Source organism: Theobroma cacao, chromosome 7 (genome assembly GCF_000208745.1).
Source record: "Theobroma cacao cultivar B97-61/B2 chromosome 7, Criollo_cocoa_genome_V2, whole genome shotgun sequence".
NCBI classification, from domain to species: domain Eukaryota; kingdom Viridiplantae; phylum Streptophyta; class Magnoliopsida; order Malvales; family Malvaceae; genus Theobroma; species Theobroma cacao.
In genome coordinates this window covers 5,352,845-5,371,960 of record NC_030856.1, presented here as the reverse complement: position 1 = coordinate 5,371,960, position 19,116 = coordinate 5,352,845, and the positions used below count along the sequence as shown (strand labels likewise).

Below are 19,116 nucleotides of genomic sequence, written 5' to 3'. Positions count from 1 at the left end.
ACTTAAATAATCAATTATTAATATTTAAAAAATATAAATTATTAATATTTAAAAGATAAAATTAAATAAAAATAAATAATCATAATAAAATTTAAATTATAAATAAAATATTAATATTTAAATGATAAATTATTAATATTATAAATAAAATATAAATTATTAATATTTAAAAATAAAAATAAATAATCATAATAACATTTAATATTAATGATTAAAGTATAAATAAAATATTAATATTTAAACTATCAATTTTTAATATTTTAAATAAATTATACATTATTAATGTTTAAAAATAAATTAATTTAAAAATAAACAATCATAATAACATTTAAATTATAAATAAAATATTAGTATTTTATAATGTTAATTATTAGATTATAAATAAAACATCAATATTTAAAAAATAAAATAAAATAAAATAATCATATATATATAATAAATGATATTTTTGTCATTTTATTTTCTATTCCTTTCTTATTCCAAAGTTATTGTTATCAACCAAATACTGTAATAAGTCATAATAATTATTCCTGTTTTATTCCATTCGTCATACCAAACTACGTAATACTTATTTTATTCTATTCTCACCTCATTTTATTCTCACGTAATAGTTATTTTATTTCATTCATAGCTATTCTGTGAACCAAACATACTATAAAATTGATTTATAAACCTTAAATCATTTCGACCTGATTTAATGAACTATAAAACCGATCCAATAAACTCGAAACTTGATTCAAGAAGCCCTTAATTAGTTTATAAAACTCTAAAATCAATTTGATCCAATTCATGAAACCTTGAAATCAAATCGATCCAATTTAAAAAAAAAGGCTAAAACCGATTCAATCCTATTCAACATAACCTAAAATCAGGTCAATTCGATTCAAAAAAACTCTAAATCGATTCATTACTCTTAAATCAGTTCGACTCGATTCAATGAACCATAAAACAAATCCAACAAACCCAAAACCCGTTTCAAGAAACCCTTAATTAATTCATAAAATCTTAAAATCAATTTAAAAATCTTTAACTCGGTTTCCAAAACTCTAAAATTAATTCAATTTTTTCTTAAACTTAATTACAATAATTTGTTTTCTAATATTATGCCTATTCTTTTTTATAATTGATTGGACGTACGAGACTAGATTTAAAGTTTGATTATAAAAAGGAAAAATCCGAACACCTCCATTAATAAGTATCCTAAAATCATTTCAGATTTTTAATATTTCAAAACATCTTAATTACAGCATTAATTGTAAAATATATTTCTTGTAAGTGGACTTTAAATCACACCACAGCAAGGCAAGGCAAGCCTCTTGACTGCAATAAGGTAATAAATTCTCATGAAACGTGCCACTTGCAAAACACAATTTCCCCTCTTTAATCACACTCTAAATCAAATTCCCAACAGAAGAAATTCCACTAATTTGACCGGCAGCCACATCCCCATTCCCCCAAAACGTGCTGAAATCGCAACTCACTTTCACTTCATCACATCCCCCACATTGGCTTCAGTCAAAGGCCGCCATTAGTACCCAAAGCTGTGATTAAGTCCTAATAAATATTTGTTGAGTCCGAGTTCAAGTTAGCCTTGACCACTTCATTCAGTAAGAAAATCACTTCTGACCCACGGTACATTCATTCTTACCTCGGACAAATCAAAACAAAATATGTACAGCAGAGCATTGTCCTGTCCCATCTCTCAGCACAGATTGAAGATAATAAAAGAAAGGCCCTTTAAAGGGCATATTTTAAAGCTCCAGCAGAACTACCCTTTATTTTTATTTTTATTTAAAGATTCTCCTTATTCAGTTACTTTTTCTAGCTATATATTAAGGAGAGCCTTTGTTTTTGCAATGGCTGTAGCAACAACAGTGGCAGTAAACGGGGGCTTGAAGATGGGGAGCGTATCACAAGCTTATTTAGAAAGCAAAGCAGTGAAGGAGACAAGGTCTTTGATATCTGAGCTTTGCCGCCAGTTCTATAACCTTGGATGGGTCTCAGGGACGGGTGGCAGCATCACCATGAAGGTCCATGATAGCTGTATCCCTAAGCCTCAGCAGCTCATCCTCATGTCCCCTTCTGGTACCTATTTCTCAATCAATCATCTTGTGGGGTCTTTTTTTGGTCCTTTTCATCGTTTTTATTTCTTTGGCTTCAGGATGATTGATTTTGAAACTCAAAGTTGTATTTTTTTTTAAAATTTTTTATCATTAATTTGGGGTGTTTGATATCTGGAATATTGTTATTTAAGCTTAATTATTGATTTTTTCTTTATTTTATGGCTCCGGTATTTGTTATTGAAGCTCAAAGTTGATTAATTTGGGAAGTATGATCTTGGGTTGTAGTTATTTTTAGCTCCATAATTTTTGTTTTGTTTTCTGGGTTTTGTTATGCAAGCTCAAGGGCGTGTTTTCTGATGATTAATTTGGGATGTTTGATATTACAAGTTGTTATTGTTTTAGCTCAATGTTTGTTTCTCATGGTTCTTTTGGCTTATGGGCATTTCATATTCAGGCTCAAATCAGTCTGTGTATTAATACGGAATGTATACTATACCGGTTGTTGTTATTCTATGTAAATTTTTATTTTTCTTTTTGAGATGGTTCTTTTTGCTTCTGGTGTATGTTATTCAAGCTCAACTCTGTGTTTCTTCTGTATTAGTCTTGGATGTTTGATATCTTAATTGTTGTTGTTCTAGGTCACTTGTTTGTTTTACTATACATTTTGGCTTTTGTTATTAGTTATTCAAGCACCGATGACTATTTTTATTTATTCTGGGATGTTTTATACGTGGGCTGTGGTAAATCTAGCACAAAATTTTTTTCCTTTTTATGACTTTTTGGCTATTTGGTATGTGCTTTCAAGCCTCAGTGAGTTGTTTTTTTTATTAATCTGAGATATCTCTGCTTTTCTAATGTTTCCTTGTTGATTTTACACAGGCCTCTGTATGAGACTGATTGTGTTTCTGACTCTCATTTTTACATAAACTATGAATACTAATACTCACCTCAGCAGACATTCTACGTGGATACGACTCATCTTTTGTTATATTCTGTATACCGTCTTCTGGCATGGCTTAATTATGGGTTTGTGACTTGGTACTTTGATAGGTGTTCAAAAGGAGAGAATGGAACCAGAGGACATGTATATATTATCGGGTGATGGCTCTATCATAACTTCACCTTCTCCAAAGCCATACCCTCATAAGCCTCCCAAGTGTTCTGATTGTGCTCCTCTTTTTATGAAGGTAACTATTATCTGTGCTTTTAAATAACTATTGTTTGATGTCATTTAATCAATCCAACAGTTTACTTTACTGAGTGTTTTTTATCGGAATTTGGTAATTTTATGATATAGTTTATGAGGCTGATATTGGAATATTTGCTAGGATAGCTGGCTTTTATGATTTGTTTTATTTTTAAACACCACATAACTTTTTAGCTTGATCTTTCATGTAATAAGGCTTGACGATGAAAATGAGCATGATACTTTGAACATTTTGTATTATGGTGTTGGTAACTTCGTGCTCTTTTTACTATAACTTTGGTTGCCTTCCATTTGGTTGCTGAGAAAACAAAGTAAAAGAAAGGAGAATGAACCTCCAATCAAATGTTTTGTTTTCTTGGTTTAACTTTTAAACCACCTCTTCTCCCACCCATCAAGCCAGATAGAGAGAGAAACTAAAAAGGAATGGATGTGAATCTTCTTAACAGTCTCAAAAGGTAATGAATTTAAGATTAGAAACTATGATTTTAGTGGGTTTTCCTACTTTTCATTGGAAGTAAAGCATGTGCAATTGTGACTACTGTTGGATTGAAATCAGACCATAGTCAACTGTTGTTTAATGGTGGCAAAAAAGATTAAAGATCTTAGTTACAAAATGATAGCCAGCAGATTTTGTTCTCATCTGTTTTAGGTGCTCTTGATCCCATCTGACCTTGTGATATTACTGGAGGGTGTTAAGTTAAGTTATGCACGGAAAATTGAAACCCAAGAATGATGTATGTATTTGTTCAAAAAAGGAATGAATTATACAAGGATTGAGACTTAATCAAGCCAAGAGAAAATTATGAAGACAAAGACACTTGCTGTTCTGTTTTTCATTGAATATATATATGCAGTAGTCACAGAACCGAGAGAGAGAAAATACAAAACAAAAAACCAGTACATAACTAAGCAATTAAACCACCAATAACCGTTTAGCTGTAGCATGATATATTAGTGGCTGACATCCTAACAAACACAACTCAACATGGTAAATCCATGTTGCTAAATTGACATAATGCTGAAGACAAAAAACTGAAAATAACTAACACATAAACTGCTACTTCAGACTAGTCACATGCTGCTGCTCGTGACCTCATCTCCACCTATTCAACCCATCATCAAGTCACCCTTCATTGAAGCTGAGATATATTCCAGTTTTAACACACCTCCTTGGAATTTATCTCGCATATTCCAAGCTTGCTCCTGAGATAATAATACTTATCTTTGTTCAAGCTTTTTGTAAATATATCAGCAACTTGATCATTGGTGCTGCAGTGCTTGATTACAACTTCATCATTCTTCACAGCCTCTCTGATTGAGTGAAACTTCACTCGAATATGTTTAGTTCTTGCATGCTGCACTGGGTTCTTTGCTATCGAAATTGCAGACATGTTATCCACCCATAAGACAGTGCCAATAAATTGCCTAAAACCCAGATCATCAAGCAATTTCCTGAGCCATAACACATGATTAGTTGCAGAAGATGCTGCTATATATTCTGCCTCAGCAGAAGAATGAGCTACCACCTCCTGTTTCCTTGAGTTCCAGGAGAAGATTGCACTTCCAAATGAGAAACAATAGCCAGTGGTGCTCTTTGAATCGTCCACACTCCCAGCCCAATCACTGTCACAATGGCCTTGCAGATGATTACTGTCCTGTTTCACAAACTTAAGCCCAAATGTTGTTGTGCCTCTGATGTACCTCAAGATTCTTTTTGCAGCTTTCATATGCATTTCTGATGGTTCCTGCATAAATCGAGATAGGAGACTTGTGGCAAACATAATATCAGGCCTGGTAGCTGACAAGTATAGAAGACATCCTATTATACTTCTATAGAGTCGAGCATCAGTTTTAATCTCACCATCATCTTTGCTGAGTTTCCAACCCATAGTTAGTGGCGTTGGAGCTGGTTTACAAAAGTTCATCTTGAATTTTTTAAGTAAATCCTCAGCATATTTACTTTGATAGAGACAAATTTGACCTTCCAATTGCTGAAACTCCAGGCCTAGGAAGTAAGACATCTTTCCTAAGTCGGTCATATCAAATTCAAACTTCATTTGAGCTTTAAATTCTTTTAGAAACTCATCATCAGGCCCTGTTATTAACAAATCATCAACATACAATGATACAATCAGTTTCACGGCATTACCAGATTTCTTAACATAGAGTGTAGCTTCATTGTTGCTGCGAATAAATCCTTTTTCTCGCATGTAGCTGTCAATTCGGTCATACCATGCTCTTGGGGCTTGCTTGAGTCCATAGAGAGCTTTGACAAGCTTGCACACCTTGTCTTCTTTTCCCTGTACCACATAACCTTCAGGTTATTCAACATAAATGTCCTCTGATATAACCCCATTCAAGAAAGCCGATTTCACATCCATATGCCAAATGGACCAATTTTCTTTGACTGCAAGTGCTGTTAAGACTCGAATGGTGTCATATCGAGCCACCGGTGCAAAGGTCTCTTCAAAGTCCACTCCTTGAACTTGTGAATATCCTTTTACAACTAATCTGGCCTTTAATTTGTTAACAGACCCATCTGGATTCAGCTTGGTTTTAAATATCCATTTAACACCACTTACCTTTGGCCCTTGAGGTCTATCTACTAAGTACCAGGTCCTGTTCCTTGCTATCATTTGCATTTCAGCATCCATTGCTTCTTTCCATTTCTCATCTTTTAAAGCTTTTGAAACTTCATTTGGTTCAATTACTGCCATAATGCATCTACCATAAATTTCTTGGAGTGGTCTTGTTCCTCGAACAGCCAAGCTTTCATCATTCTCATCCACACTTTCCTCATCATCAAATAGATTCTCATCACCATCAGCATTATTCTCATCAGTAGCTATTTCCAAATTCCACTTCAAACCTTCATTCACATCACCAGTGGTATTATTTGACTTTGATTTCTCAACAGCAGTAGTTTTCCAATTCCACTTCAAGTCTTCGTCGAATCTCACATCACGGCTTACAAAAACCTTCTTAGTTTTCAGATCATACAATCGATATCCCTTTGACAGATTGCTGCAGCCCAAGTGAATTGCCAATTGAGACTTAGGATCGAGTTTTGTTCTCTTACCATCAGGAATTTTGGCATAACAAATGCACCCAAAAACTTTGAGGTGCGCTACTGATGGTTTTGTACCATGCCAAGCTTCATAGGGGCATTTAACATTTAAAGCTTTTGTTGGGAGAACATTTAGTAAATACACAGCAACATTAGCAGCCTCAGCCCAAAATTCCTTTGGCAAATCTTTCTCAAATAACAAACAGCGTGTCATCTCCATCACTGTCCTATTTTTATGCTCACAAACTCCATTTTGTTGAGGGTTATAGGCAACCATCAACTTGTGTTTGATTCCTTTTCGAGCGAGAAACTCTTTAAACTCGGTTGAGTTGAATTCTCCTCCATTATCTGTCCTAAGAATCATTAAATTGCTCCCAGACTCATTTTCCACTGCTGCAACAAACTTGGTAAACAAATTGAACACATCATACTTGTGTTTCATAAAAAAAATCCAACTGTACCTTGTATAATCATCTACAAAAATCAGATAATATAAACTCCCATTCAATGATAGAGTCTTCATAGGACCTTCCACATCTGAGTGCACTAATTGAAGCTTTTGTTTTGCTCTCCAATTTCTAGATTTTGGAAAAGAGACTCGGCATTGCTTACCATATTGACAAGTGCTACAGATTCTATCTGTTTGAGTCAAACTAGGGAGTCCTTCAACCAAGTTGTTGGATATCATATGCATTAAAGACCGGTAATTTACTTGCCCCAATCTACGGTGCCAAATTTCAGAATTAGTGGACAAGCATTGGTAAGCTTTATGCTTAACCTTCATCCAATCTACAGAGAAACACTTATTTCTCATTTCAACAGAGAAAAGTTCCTTGCCTGAGGCATCAAGGATAGTGCAAGCATTGGTTTTAAACAACAAAATATATCCATCCTCAATCAATTGCCTCACACTAAGTAGATTTTGAGCAACTTCAGGTACAAACATTACATTGGAAATTGATTTCATACCTGCAAGTGTATGCACCGCAACTGTTCCTATCCCTTGAATCTGCAAATTAAGTCCATTTCCAATCTCAACCTGAGATTTATAACTCGTCCAAGGTAATAAAATTTTCTTCCTTCCCGATCATATGATTCGAACAAGCGCTATCAATCAGCCATGTGTGCTTCTTGTTTGAAACTTCAGATTTCCTTACCATGAATAAAAATTCATCAACTATTTCCTGATGTTCTGCAACAGTAGCCTTCTCCTTAGGTCTGTTTCCCTTCGATTTGCAAACTCTCTCCACATGTCCTAATTGATGGCATGACCTGCATTTAACATTTGGACGATATCAACAATATTTTTCAAGATGTGTTCTCTTTTTGCAATGAGAACAAACAGGATACTTAGCTCTCGGCTTGCCTTGTTTTCCATCTCCAGATGTCCTGTCCTTGTCTCTCTTCTCTGAATCATTCTTTCTGTTGTTGTCACTCCATTTCTCCTTTGTTCGAGTTATGAAGGCTCCTTCTACCGTGTTTTCTTGCCTAAGAGCTCGTCTTTGTTCTTGTGCTTGGAGAGCATTAACAAGCTCTGTGACAGTAAGGCGTGAGATATCCTTGGACTCTTCAAGTGAGGATATCTTAGCTTCAAACTTATCCGGTAGGCTTACTAGGACTTATTCACAATCCTTTTATCTGGAAGGTCTTCCCCAAGTAGCCTCAGTTGATTCACAACTTTTATTACTTTATCAGAATACTCCTAATAGTCTCATTGTCTTTCTTTTTTAAAACTTCAAATTCCCTCAACAAATTAAGAACTTGCATCTGTCGAGTCCTATCACTTCCATGGAATTCCTCTTGCAACTTGTCCCAAGCATCTTTAGGATTCTCGCAAGCCATAATCCTAGTGAATATGGAGTCAGATATAGCAGAGTGGATACATGAAAGGGCCTTGTATCTCTTAGCAACCTCTTCACTATGCTGCTTCAATTGTGCCATTGTAGGATTGGCATGCCTTTGAACTGGAGGATCTCCACCCACCTCCACAACTTCCCAGAGGTCAAATACACGGAGATAAGCTTTCATCTTCACTGCCCAAATTGGGTAGTTATCTCCGTTAAACACTGGTGGAGCTACAACATTGAAACTGGTGGAAGCCATAGGTTAAGTATTCTAATGGAAGATATGAGACAGCAAGATTAAGTATTCTAAAAAAAAAAAATTGCTTTCATAGGTCCCTTAAGAACACATGAAATGCTCTGATACCATGTTCAAAAAAGGAATGAGTTATACAAGCATTGAGACTTAATCAGGCCAAGAGAAAATTATGAAGACAAAGACACTTGCTGTTCTGTTTTTCATTGAATATATATATATGCAGTAGTTACAGAACCGAGAGAGAGAAAATACAAAACAAAAAACCAGTACATAACTAAGCAATTAAACCACCAATAACTGTTTAGCTGTAGCATGATATTAGTGGCTGACATCCTAACAAACACAACTCAACATGGTAAATCCATGTTGCTAAATTGACATAATTCTGAAGACAAAAAACTGAAAATAACCAACACATAAACTGCTACTTTAGACTAGTCACATGCTGCTGCTCGTGACCTCATCTCCACCTATTCAAACCATCATCAAGTCACCCTCCATTGAAGCTGAGATATATTCCAGTTTTAACAGTATTGACCCATCTGGAGTACAACTATTGATTCTTTTACCCAAATGTTTAGCTGCAGATCACTTGGTTTATTTAAGCAGTCAAACTAGTACTTTATTTGTCTCCATGTTATAAATGTCTAATTTGTGGAGATTATGTTAATGAATTATCTATGACAGTTGTCACTGAATCAGTCTTAACCAGAATGCCCCCTTTCCACTTAATATTTTTTTGGCTCTATCTTTATCTCTAAAAGGCTTTCTCCCCTCATAATTCAGGCATATCACATCCGTAATGCCGGAGCTGTTATCCATAGTCATGGGATGGAATCTTGTCTGGTAACGATGATCAATCCACTTTCAAAAGAGTTTCGTGTAAGTTTTTGTTTTGACTGTCAAATATTATTCTAAAGTGTGGTTCTATCTTTCTCCCACTTTTATTTTCCTTCTTCACTGCTCCACATCTCTCTTGCTATTTCAATGATTGATTCACTTGTTCTCTTTTCGATGTTTGCAGATCACTCATATGGAGATGATAAAGGGAATTCAAGGGCATGGTTACTATGATGAACTTGTAATCCCAATCATCGAGAACACAGCCTATGAAAATGAGCTCACGGATTCTCTTGCCAAAGCTGTATGTTTCTTTTGTGTTCATCTTGTCATAGAGATTATGAGATTGCCTTTCATGTTGATCATAGTTCATGTAGCTGAGTAAGATTAATGAATATTACTTTAGCAATGAGGAGTATGTCTATTTTCTTGTGCCACTTTGCTAAATTAAAGCGAATGATGTGTCTATTGCCTGTTACCACTTTGTTAAGGTTGATAATTTGCTGCCAAAAGGTAATGGAGGAATGGAAAGGTTTCCTTGGACCAGAAAGATTGGCCTTTCAGTGTGAAGGAGTATCATCCCATCGAATGGATGATGTTGCAACTCTCTACAGAAATTTATTCTGCTTTTGTCAATCCATTATATTTTGGTTGAATCTATCCATGTAAATATTTCCTTCACTCAATTGAAGTTGGCTTTAATGTTATTCAGATAGAAGCCTATCCTAAAACAACTGCTGTGCTTGTTCGCAATCATGGCATATATGTATGGGGAGACTCATGGATCAGTGCTAAAACTCAGGTTTGTAAAACTTATGGAAATGTTTGAATCCAAACTGGTGAAATTTTTAGAATGTCACTGGAGCTTCTTTTTCTTATGGCTTAACTATGGCTTATAGATGTCTAAAGTTTACTGCTGTTGACATGCATACAGTATGATAAATTTTGCATTCATGTGAATGAGAACGTGAAAAGAATAATGAAAAACTTTATTAAAAGTTTAATTGTCTCCTAGTAATATAGAGGTTCTTACATGTTTTATTGCTCATATTGTGTTTCTTACTTCGGCACTGACACACTATTTCAGGCTGAATCTTACCATTACCTCTTTGATGCTGCTATTAAACTTCATCAACTAGGCTTAGACTGGTCTACTCCGGATCATGGCCCTATTCAGAATGTTAAAGGAGTTTCAGGCATCAATGGCAGGATAAATGTGTCTACGAAGGCTGGGACTGTGGATTCAAATTACAAACTTGGGTCATTTCCAGTAAGAAATTTACATATTTTCCCTTCCATTGGTAAATTCAGGTTTACACATAATAGTATTTCCCTTTTAGCAGATATAGTGGATTGTTAAAATGGGTAATCTGTTTCTTTACTCTTTAATGTGAATGGGTGAATGATGTTCTGGTAGACTCTGACTGTTTAAATGGGAAAGAAGATTGGTCCATTCAATTGTCAGGAATACCTTCTTACTCTTCAATTTTATTTTGTTGCAGCATTGCATTGTGCTTGACATTGAAGGAACGACAACTCCTATTTCATTTGTAACAGATGTTCTCTTTCCCTATGCCCGAAACAATGTTGGGAGGCATTTGTCTGCAACATATGCTACTGCCGAAACCCAAGATGATATAAATTTGTTACGTTCTCAAGTAAGATTTTTATTTGGACTTTTGAACCTTTTGTGATGTTGTACTGGCATCATGATACAAAATTGCTTGCTTGGCTTTCTCAGGGCAATTACTTTCTAATATCTAGATGAAAGAATTAACTTTAAGAGTTAGGTTGCAAGTTGACTGTCAAATAAATAAGAAATCTTACATTCTTCCCGAGATGCTTACTGACTTGGATACAAATCATAATTTAGACTCCTGTATTTTGGTACTGGAAACTAAAGAATTTGGACTTGCACGTATGTTTCACTGGGATCACTATTTCTGATAGATGCTTCTTACTGAAATTATATGCTTGCTTCTTTGGTATGCTCTAGCTAGGCAAACAAAACTTCTTCACCTCTTTTCCTGTAGTTAAGGCGGTGGGATTGTTGGCCTCATAAATTAGCAACCATGGTAGTCCAGAACTCAAGATTGACTCCTAAATGATATGTCTATATTGAATCACAACATGCTTTCCGCAGGTTGTAGATGACTTGAAGCAAGGTGTTCTTGGCGCTGTGCCTATCCCTTTGGAGGATGTGGGAAAAGAGGAGGTGATTGCAGCTTTGGTTGCTAATGTGGAAGCAATGATAAAAGCTGATCGAAAAATCACCGCCTTAAAGCAATTGCAAGTAAGCAGATACGAATTATAAAGAAGATACATTTTTGGAGCTTATCTTTGGGATTAGAGCTAATATGAGGTTAAATAGGGTCATATATGGCGAACTGGATTTGAGAACAATGAGCTGGAAGGTGTAGTTTTTGATGATGTACCAGAAGCTCTTCAAAAGTGGCACAGTTTGGGCGTAAAGGTGATCTTGCATTTTTCCTTCACTCTTCACTTTTTTATTCATTATACATTTTCATTTTCTGAATGTAGTTCTGGATACTATATTTCTCTATCTTTTGAGTAGGTTTTAATGCATTTGCTCCCAAACTCAGTATGATTGCAGTCCGTTTTTGGAAAAGAAAATAACTGTTTACGTCTGGAGTTAATATATGAATTGTGGACATCTATATCTGGTCATTCTGCCAAACTGAAGCCAAATTTCTTAGTAGATAGGTGTCCACTTGGAGACTGATCTGGACCTAAGTTCAAGTTAATGTATGTTCATGACCATCTGAGTGGTTGAAAAGTTGTATCGCTTATCAGCATAGTACCAGATACTTTCTCTTTTTTCTGAGAAGACAGACATATCCATTAGGAAAAATTGAAGCATCTTTGGGATGAGAGTGTTTCACCTTTTAGACATCTCTCAACTCTCCCCTCCCTTTGCAAAAGGATCCTTACTCCCTAACTTCCTGACTACGGATAGACAATTCCATTTTCAATGTTAATCACTCCTTTCTCATTTCACCACAGGTATATATATATTCTAGTGGTAGCAGGTTGGCTCAAAGGCTTATATTTGGAAACTCCAACTTTGGCGATTTGAGGAAGTATTTATCTGGATTTTTTGACACCGCAGTGGGGTAAGTTTGTTACTTTCACAGATATTTCAGTACTTAAAATAGATTTTCACTTAACACTTAATTTTAATTCAAAGTAACAATCCGTTTCCCCTTCTTTTGCTTGCAGAAACAAAAGAGAAACACGCAGTTATGTTGAAATATTTGAGTCATTGGGAGTTGATGAGCCATCTGAGATACTATTTGTGACTGATGTCTATCAAGAAGCTACCGCTGCAAAAGCTGCAGGTGCTTTTCTGCCCATAATTTATTTTAACAGTGACTGCCAGATAGCAATAATAATTTGGTTCTACTTTTTCGTTTACTCTATTGTCCAAATTCTAGACTTGTTGGCACCTGGCTTATATTGTTTAGAACTTACTTCTGCAAAATAAGTGATACTGTTTTTCATATTCTTTCTTTCTTTTTCTCTTTTGTTTGTTTGTTTGTTCTTTATCTTTTCCCCCTTAGACATGCTAGACTGTTAAAAGAAAATATCAGAATCCTTTTCCATGTGCAACAAGTTAGCATAAGAAAAATAGTAAATTACTCTGCTTATCCTTGCATAAGTTGTCAATTGAGGCCTGTGCCTTTAATGTTCAGTGGATTCGTAGACCACCTTCTGGTTTCAGTGTTACTCCAACTAGAAATTTAAGGCAATAAATACTTTGTCAGGTAGGAATAAATAAATACCATTTCTTCATTAATATTTTCATCATCATCCTTGTCGTAGGTTTGGAGGTGGTAATCTCTGTCCGGCCAGGAAATGGTCCTCTTCCCGATAACCATGGATTCAAGACTATCAACTCTTTCTTGGAGATCTGATACAAGTTCTGTAACTCCGTATTAATATCAACTGTAATAGTTTCTACACATAATAAATCACTTTTGGATGCAATAAATCTTGGTTTTGTTACAACCATTTCTCAATCTGTTGCTGTCGATTTTGTTTCGTATCATCATTCAAGAGAGTTATTTGCTTGTTCATTCTCTAAATATACTCTATAAGCTATGTGAATAATTTCTATCCTGTGGGCGACCACTAATGCTTAGGTAGGTAGCCTTGTTGAAGCAAACAACTTATAAGGTTTGGTGTCAAAAATCTCTAAACATGCATGTGTGGGCACATTTGTCACTCCATAAAGGATCGGAGGGGACCTCTACCAAGCATTGTATGCCATTTAGCTCTGTATGGGCAGTGATGCGGATGTGTAACGTTTTGAAAGGATGATGGTGATAAACTTGCAGAAGATGAAGCCTCAGATGTCTGCTGTGAAATGCACTAGAAAGTTCCAAACATTCCTCAACCAATACTGGTATAAAGAAGTCTTAACTTATTGTAGAGCAACCAAAGCCTAACATTAATTCTTCGACATGCAATTGTAGGGACCTCTGCCACACAATAAAGGGTCTGTTTAGATGTCTACCAAACTTCGTGTCCGAGTTATACTTTGCAGATGGGCAATGATGTTGATGTTTAAGATCTGGAAGAATGATGGTCGGTGTTAATATGCTAAACATGAATTCAGATGTCTGGTTCCAAACTTAATGTCCCTTACATCCCTTCTTGTTTCGTTTTTTAACCAATTTGCTTCGTCCCATTTTCCCTTCTTTAATACCAATAGTTGCAAGAAAAAAAAATCTTGAGAAGCAAAGGTGATTCGGAAGCTAGAGTTATTTCAAAATCTTGAATAGGGTCAACTAACATCTAATACAGCTGGGAAGGGTATGTATTTCTCTGAGCATTTGGTTCAGCTTTGCAAATAAAAAGCACTAAATGTGCTTGGCTACTCACTGACGAATGAGGTAGTTGAAGTTGCATGCATGCAGATACCGTACAAAAGTACAGACCAGATAACACAGCTCGTTTATTGATTACCAAATGTTTTTTCTCAGTACAACAGGAAAGATATTTAATTTTATTTTTGCTGCTTTGGCAATGAATGGACTTGGTTTCCAAACTCTATTAACCACACAAAAATTTGCTGGATTTTGCATAGCTTTTCCATTATTCAAAGTCCTTTTTAAGGGAAAAAATTAGCTTCAGACAATATAAAGTTCTATACATAGAAACAAAGCTTAGCCCCGTTAAGGAAGTGAAACAGCTAACCAAAAGCTATCTCCACTTGCATCTCAACTGGTACAAAGAAATGAACAGGTTGCAGGTCTTTGTCCAGTGACAAAACTGTTGGCATTCAAGCAATGACAAAGTAAAAACTTTGAAAGGGCGCAAAAAAGAAAAAGAAGAAGTCTTTACATTTACTTAGCATGGTCTTTTGTTCTTTTGTTTTCTTTTAACTTCATTTTCAATCATAATCATAATAGAAGTCCTACTTTTCCACTTTAGCCTGCTTAGTGTGTTCCCATTTCTTAAGTACTCTGATGAGTGATGTCTCAAAGTCAAGAAAAAGACTGTATTTAAAAGAAAAAAGAAAAAAAAAGATAAATAAGCCAAGCTGCATGATTGCATACTAAATCAAATTTAAATGACAAAGACTGCTCCTTCCATCTTGACAGAAGTAACAGATGTGGGTCATTAATCTCTGTTCTCCACAGTTTCTTACCTACCTTGCCTAGCCTTACATACCTAAAACCAATTTTTATAGTATACCTCAACTGCACTTTCAGTACTGCTAAGACAGATCAACCAGACTAAAACTGGTGGAGGTAGTTAAGGAAAGCAATTAAAGAAGAAGGGTTTTAGTTAGGGAAATGTAGAAGAACAACAGTAAAGCAATATACCAAGAAAAAAGAAGAAGCTGCATTGACATTTGCTGTTGATATTTCTTTTAACTTGCCTTCCACTTGAGTTTTGGGGTAGAAAAAAGTGAAAAGATTAGAGGATCCAATATGGTCACATCCTGTTTGATCCCTTTTTCATTTTCCTTCTTATTATGATCTCTTTTTGTGGGCCATTTTTATGAAAGGAAAGCTTGTTTGTCATACTATTAATTAACAACTGCCTAAGTTGGATACTTGAATGAATAAAGTTACAAAGACAAAGCAGCACTACTACATGGTACAAGAACTGGCAAAATTTCCAAAACCCAATTTTTCTTTTAAAAAAAATAAATAAAATGCACCAAAATTTCCATTAAATTGGACTCAACAAGGATACCCTTCTTACAATATGGTGGTCCATTCTTAAAAATGCAGCCAAAAAGTCTTCATTGTGCTGTGACCTTCCCTTACTTTCTGAAAAAAAGTCTTCCCCTTTCTCTTTTGCCATTAACTCAATCACAAAGAAAGAAATGAACATCCTTACAACAACTGCAATGGTTGTACTATATCTAGAGGTTAAAGATTTTAATTATTACGTTGATAGTTTGAAGGTACTGAGAGACAAGGTTTCCATCTCTGATATGTTTTCCCTTTTATCAGAAAGAACTAACAAGCTGACTTGCTTTTGATTGTACACAGAAATGAATCGCTATTGCATTTACATAAAACGAAAGGCAGGACAACCAAAAGATTAGGTTCATGTAAGTCAAATTATGCAAAGGAAAAGAAAGGTAGAAGTAAATGACCTGCTTCTTTCCTAGGCCAACACAACCGCCCAAAGAAAAAAAAAAGAAAGAAATTGACTTGTTCAATATGCTAAACAGAAAAGAAGAACTAGAGAAAATTAGTCATTTTTCTCATAGCATCTACGGAGAATTAATCTAGTTTTAATAGTTTTAAGTACGAAACCAAAATTAAGGAAAAACAAAAAAAGAAAGAAGATTTTGAAAAGAAGGTAAAAAAAAAGAAAGAGCTTTACCATAATCAAAGAGAGATCAAATCATACAATTGAAGAAAGATCATCCACCTCTTTTTTTCACTCAAATTCAGCCAAAACCCATTAAACCTCTTGATAAATCACTCTCGAATTACATAACCACCTTCTTCTTCTTCGTCCTCTTCTTTCAATTCTTAAGAAGAACCTGAAACTTTTGGTGAAGTAACTGGAAACAGAGGCAAAAGCTGAGGCTCAGTGTCTCTGGGAGTTGACATAGGTGATGGATGCAAGTAAAAACCTTTCTCAGCTATAGCTTTCTCTTCCTCTGACGAATTCCCCAAAGAAGGTGAAGACTTGTTGAAAGGGTCCATATTTAATGGCGTGACTGGGCTAAGAGCTAGCTTTGGGAAGTCAAGCAAGCTTGGAGAGAGGATCTCCGTATTCCTCGGTGAAGAAAAACTGCTGCTGTTTGTAACACTAGAAGGGAATAAAGTGTTGATCATGAGGGTGTTTTTGAGGTTACTGTTTCTTCTCTCATAAAGTTTGAAATTTTGTTTCTTGGGAGAGTTGGTTTTGATGGGAGGTATAGGAAAGGATGATTTTGATGGTAATGGTGGATCTTGCTGCTGCTGCTGATGATGATGTTGGTTTTGTTGTTGTGTTGGAGTTTTAGAGGAGGCCTGTTTAGCAGTTTCTGATGAGCCAGTGAGCATTTGGACAACCTGTTTGAAAGTAGTTGTGTCAGCTTGGACAAAGGTTGTTGGGTAAGGGTTGGTTTCAGATCTGGAGATTGGAATTGGAGTGAGGGGTGGGGTGTGGATTTGGACAACACCATTGCTGTTGTTTCCATTGCCATGTGGGGAGTTTAAAGGAGATGGGAGATTGTTCCTGTTCTCTTGTACTAGCCTTGTTGAATTCTCCATTGATAGGTCTCTCCAGCAAGCTAGCACCCCCACAATCAAAGACAGAGAGAGAGAGAGAAGGAAGGAAAGAAAGCAGGAAACTTTTGGGGTTAGTTTGGTTGGAGGAGAAGAAGAGATGATGAGTGAAAAACAAGGCTTGATTGATGAGGAGAGGGAGAGGGAGAGGGAGGGGGAGAAGGTTGCTTATTTGTTTTGTTTTCTTGTGTTGTGGCAGCAACAAGGGGTTAGCGTATTCTCTTTCCCTCTCTCTCTCTTGTTAGTCGCCTTTTCTCTTTACTGCTCTCTCTCTCTCTCTCTCCCTCTCTCTATTGAACTTCCATGCTTCATTTGGGGTTACTGAATTTAGCTTAGTTTAATATTAAAAAAAAAGAAAAAAAATACCCAATTGGGTTTTGGGATTATATAAAGATGAAAGGGTATTGGTTGAACATGGAATTTCTTTTGGCCATTAGCATCTATGCCACCTGTGGCAAAGTATTGGAAAAGATATGAAAAATATGTAAAAATGATAGTTTTTTAGATATAAAAATAGATTAATAAATCTATAAATATAGAGAGCATTGGGCATTGACTTCAGAGCCCTGAACTACATAGTAAGTGTTGATGGGATTGGAGATGATGGGAACATTTTTGATAGAACACCACACCACCACCACCACCACCACCACCACCACCAGCAGGAAGAACAAATTTTGTAGTTCATGGCACTTGAGGCGCGTGTATTACACTCCCCAATATAAATTCAACATCCTTTTTAGTGGATGTGGCTCCTTTTTTATGATTGATTCTGTCAAAATGTGAGTTTAGGGCCTTCCTTCAAGAGTTTCCCTCTTCCTTTCTTTGCTAACATTATGCCCTTAGTGAACCCAAATTTCAACATGGAAAGGTTATATGAAGAACAACAAAAGGTATTACTACTTTTATATTTTGCAAAGTAAATGTTAATATTTGACATAATCATTTCAAAGCACTTGAAATTATTCTTATCAATTTTTGACTTATCGATAAACGGAGGTGTTTTCTATCCAAAAATTCAAATTCGAATATCTTTTTTTTAAAGTCAAACCATACTCAAGAGTATCAAAAGAGCATGTATTACAAATTCACATCATAAGAACGAAGAGACGATCTTTGTATAGTGGAGAGGGAATAGGATCAATGCTTGTTTCTTAATCCCATCACAATATTTTGTAATAACTTGCAATGCACAATTATCAAAAGCATATATCTTGAACTAATGTCAAAGACCAACCTTGAAGTAGTACATACCTACCTTGATCCTTGGTTTTGGTACTTTTTACGATAAGTTTCACATTAATGAAGAGTTACATGAAGTATGATATCACTTGTTACGAGTTTATACTTTTAATTAAAAAAATATACTCATTAGGTGAAAAAATTTTTTTATTTATAAATTCGAGACTCATCTCTCATCTTTTACTGACATAAAATTTATGACATTTGCTGTTATCATTTTTGCTTGAAAGGTGAAACATAATTTACCAAGAGAACCAAGAGATGGGACATGTAACAAAGTGGACCAAAACTAAAAATTCTCTCGTGACATCATTTCATGACTTCTACCACTTGTCTTTTGAAATAAAAAAAGAAAAATGTGCTATGTTGTAAACTCAAAAAAAAAAAAAGACTTTTTTTTATCACTTTTTTTTGGCTTGAAAATACTAAACTTTCCCTGAATGAATCTGTTCGGATTCTCACTTTTATCATGGAATCCCAATTTCCAAATTGTTGCATCCATGTTAGCATGAGGTTCTTGCTTGAATTAGCAGAAAAAATTATTATTTTATTTTACGATAATAGAGTTCTTAAATTTCGTAAGTAGATTTATAAGATCTCACATGTCGATCAAATACATAGTTAGTGACATTATCACGATAGAGTTTTTAGATTTTGATAACACGGATAGAAGTGTTATATTAGGTTTATTTATATAAAATTAATAATTAATTAAATTAATTATAAACACGTGTCAATTTTTTAATATCCCTTGCGAGTTAATTTAGGAAATTTTCTAAACCCGTTTGCGAAAAGTCTCTGGATAAAATAATTTTTCTCAAAAAAAAATTA

The 19,116-nt window shown here is 35.1% G+C and overlaps 2 protein-coding genes across 2 annotated transcripts; one reads left to right on the top strand and one right to left on the bottom strand.

Moving 5' to 3' along the window:
• On the top strand, window positions 1,703-13,362 carry LOC18594005 (probable bifunctional methylthioribulose-1-phosphate dehydratase/enolase-phosphatase E1). The gene is made up of 12 exons (XM_007021446.2): window positions 1,703-2,085; window positions 3,114-3,250; window positions 9,224-9,319; window positions 9,462-9,581; window positions 9,990-10,079; window positions 10,365-10,547; window positions 10,780-10,935; window positions 11,421-11,570; window positions 11,649-11,750; window positions 12,302-12,411; window positions 12,518-12,636; window positions 13,121-13,362. The coding sequence occupies exons 1-12, from the start codon at window positions 1,857-1,859 to the stop codon at window positions 13,210-13,212; spliced, it is 1,584 nt and encodes a 527-aa protein (XP_007021508.2). The 5' UTR covers window positions 1,703-1,856; the 3' UTR covers window positions 13,213-13,362.
• Window positions 15,860-17,349, bottom strand: LOC18594004 (VQ motif-containing protein 4). Its single transcript, XM_007021445.2, has one exon. It carries the CDS (start codon window positions 17,026-17,028, stop codon window positions 16,300-16,302), a length of 729 nt encoding a protein of 242 aa, XP_007021507.2. The 5' UTR covers window positions 17,029-17,349; the 3' UTR covers window positions 15,860-16,299.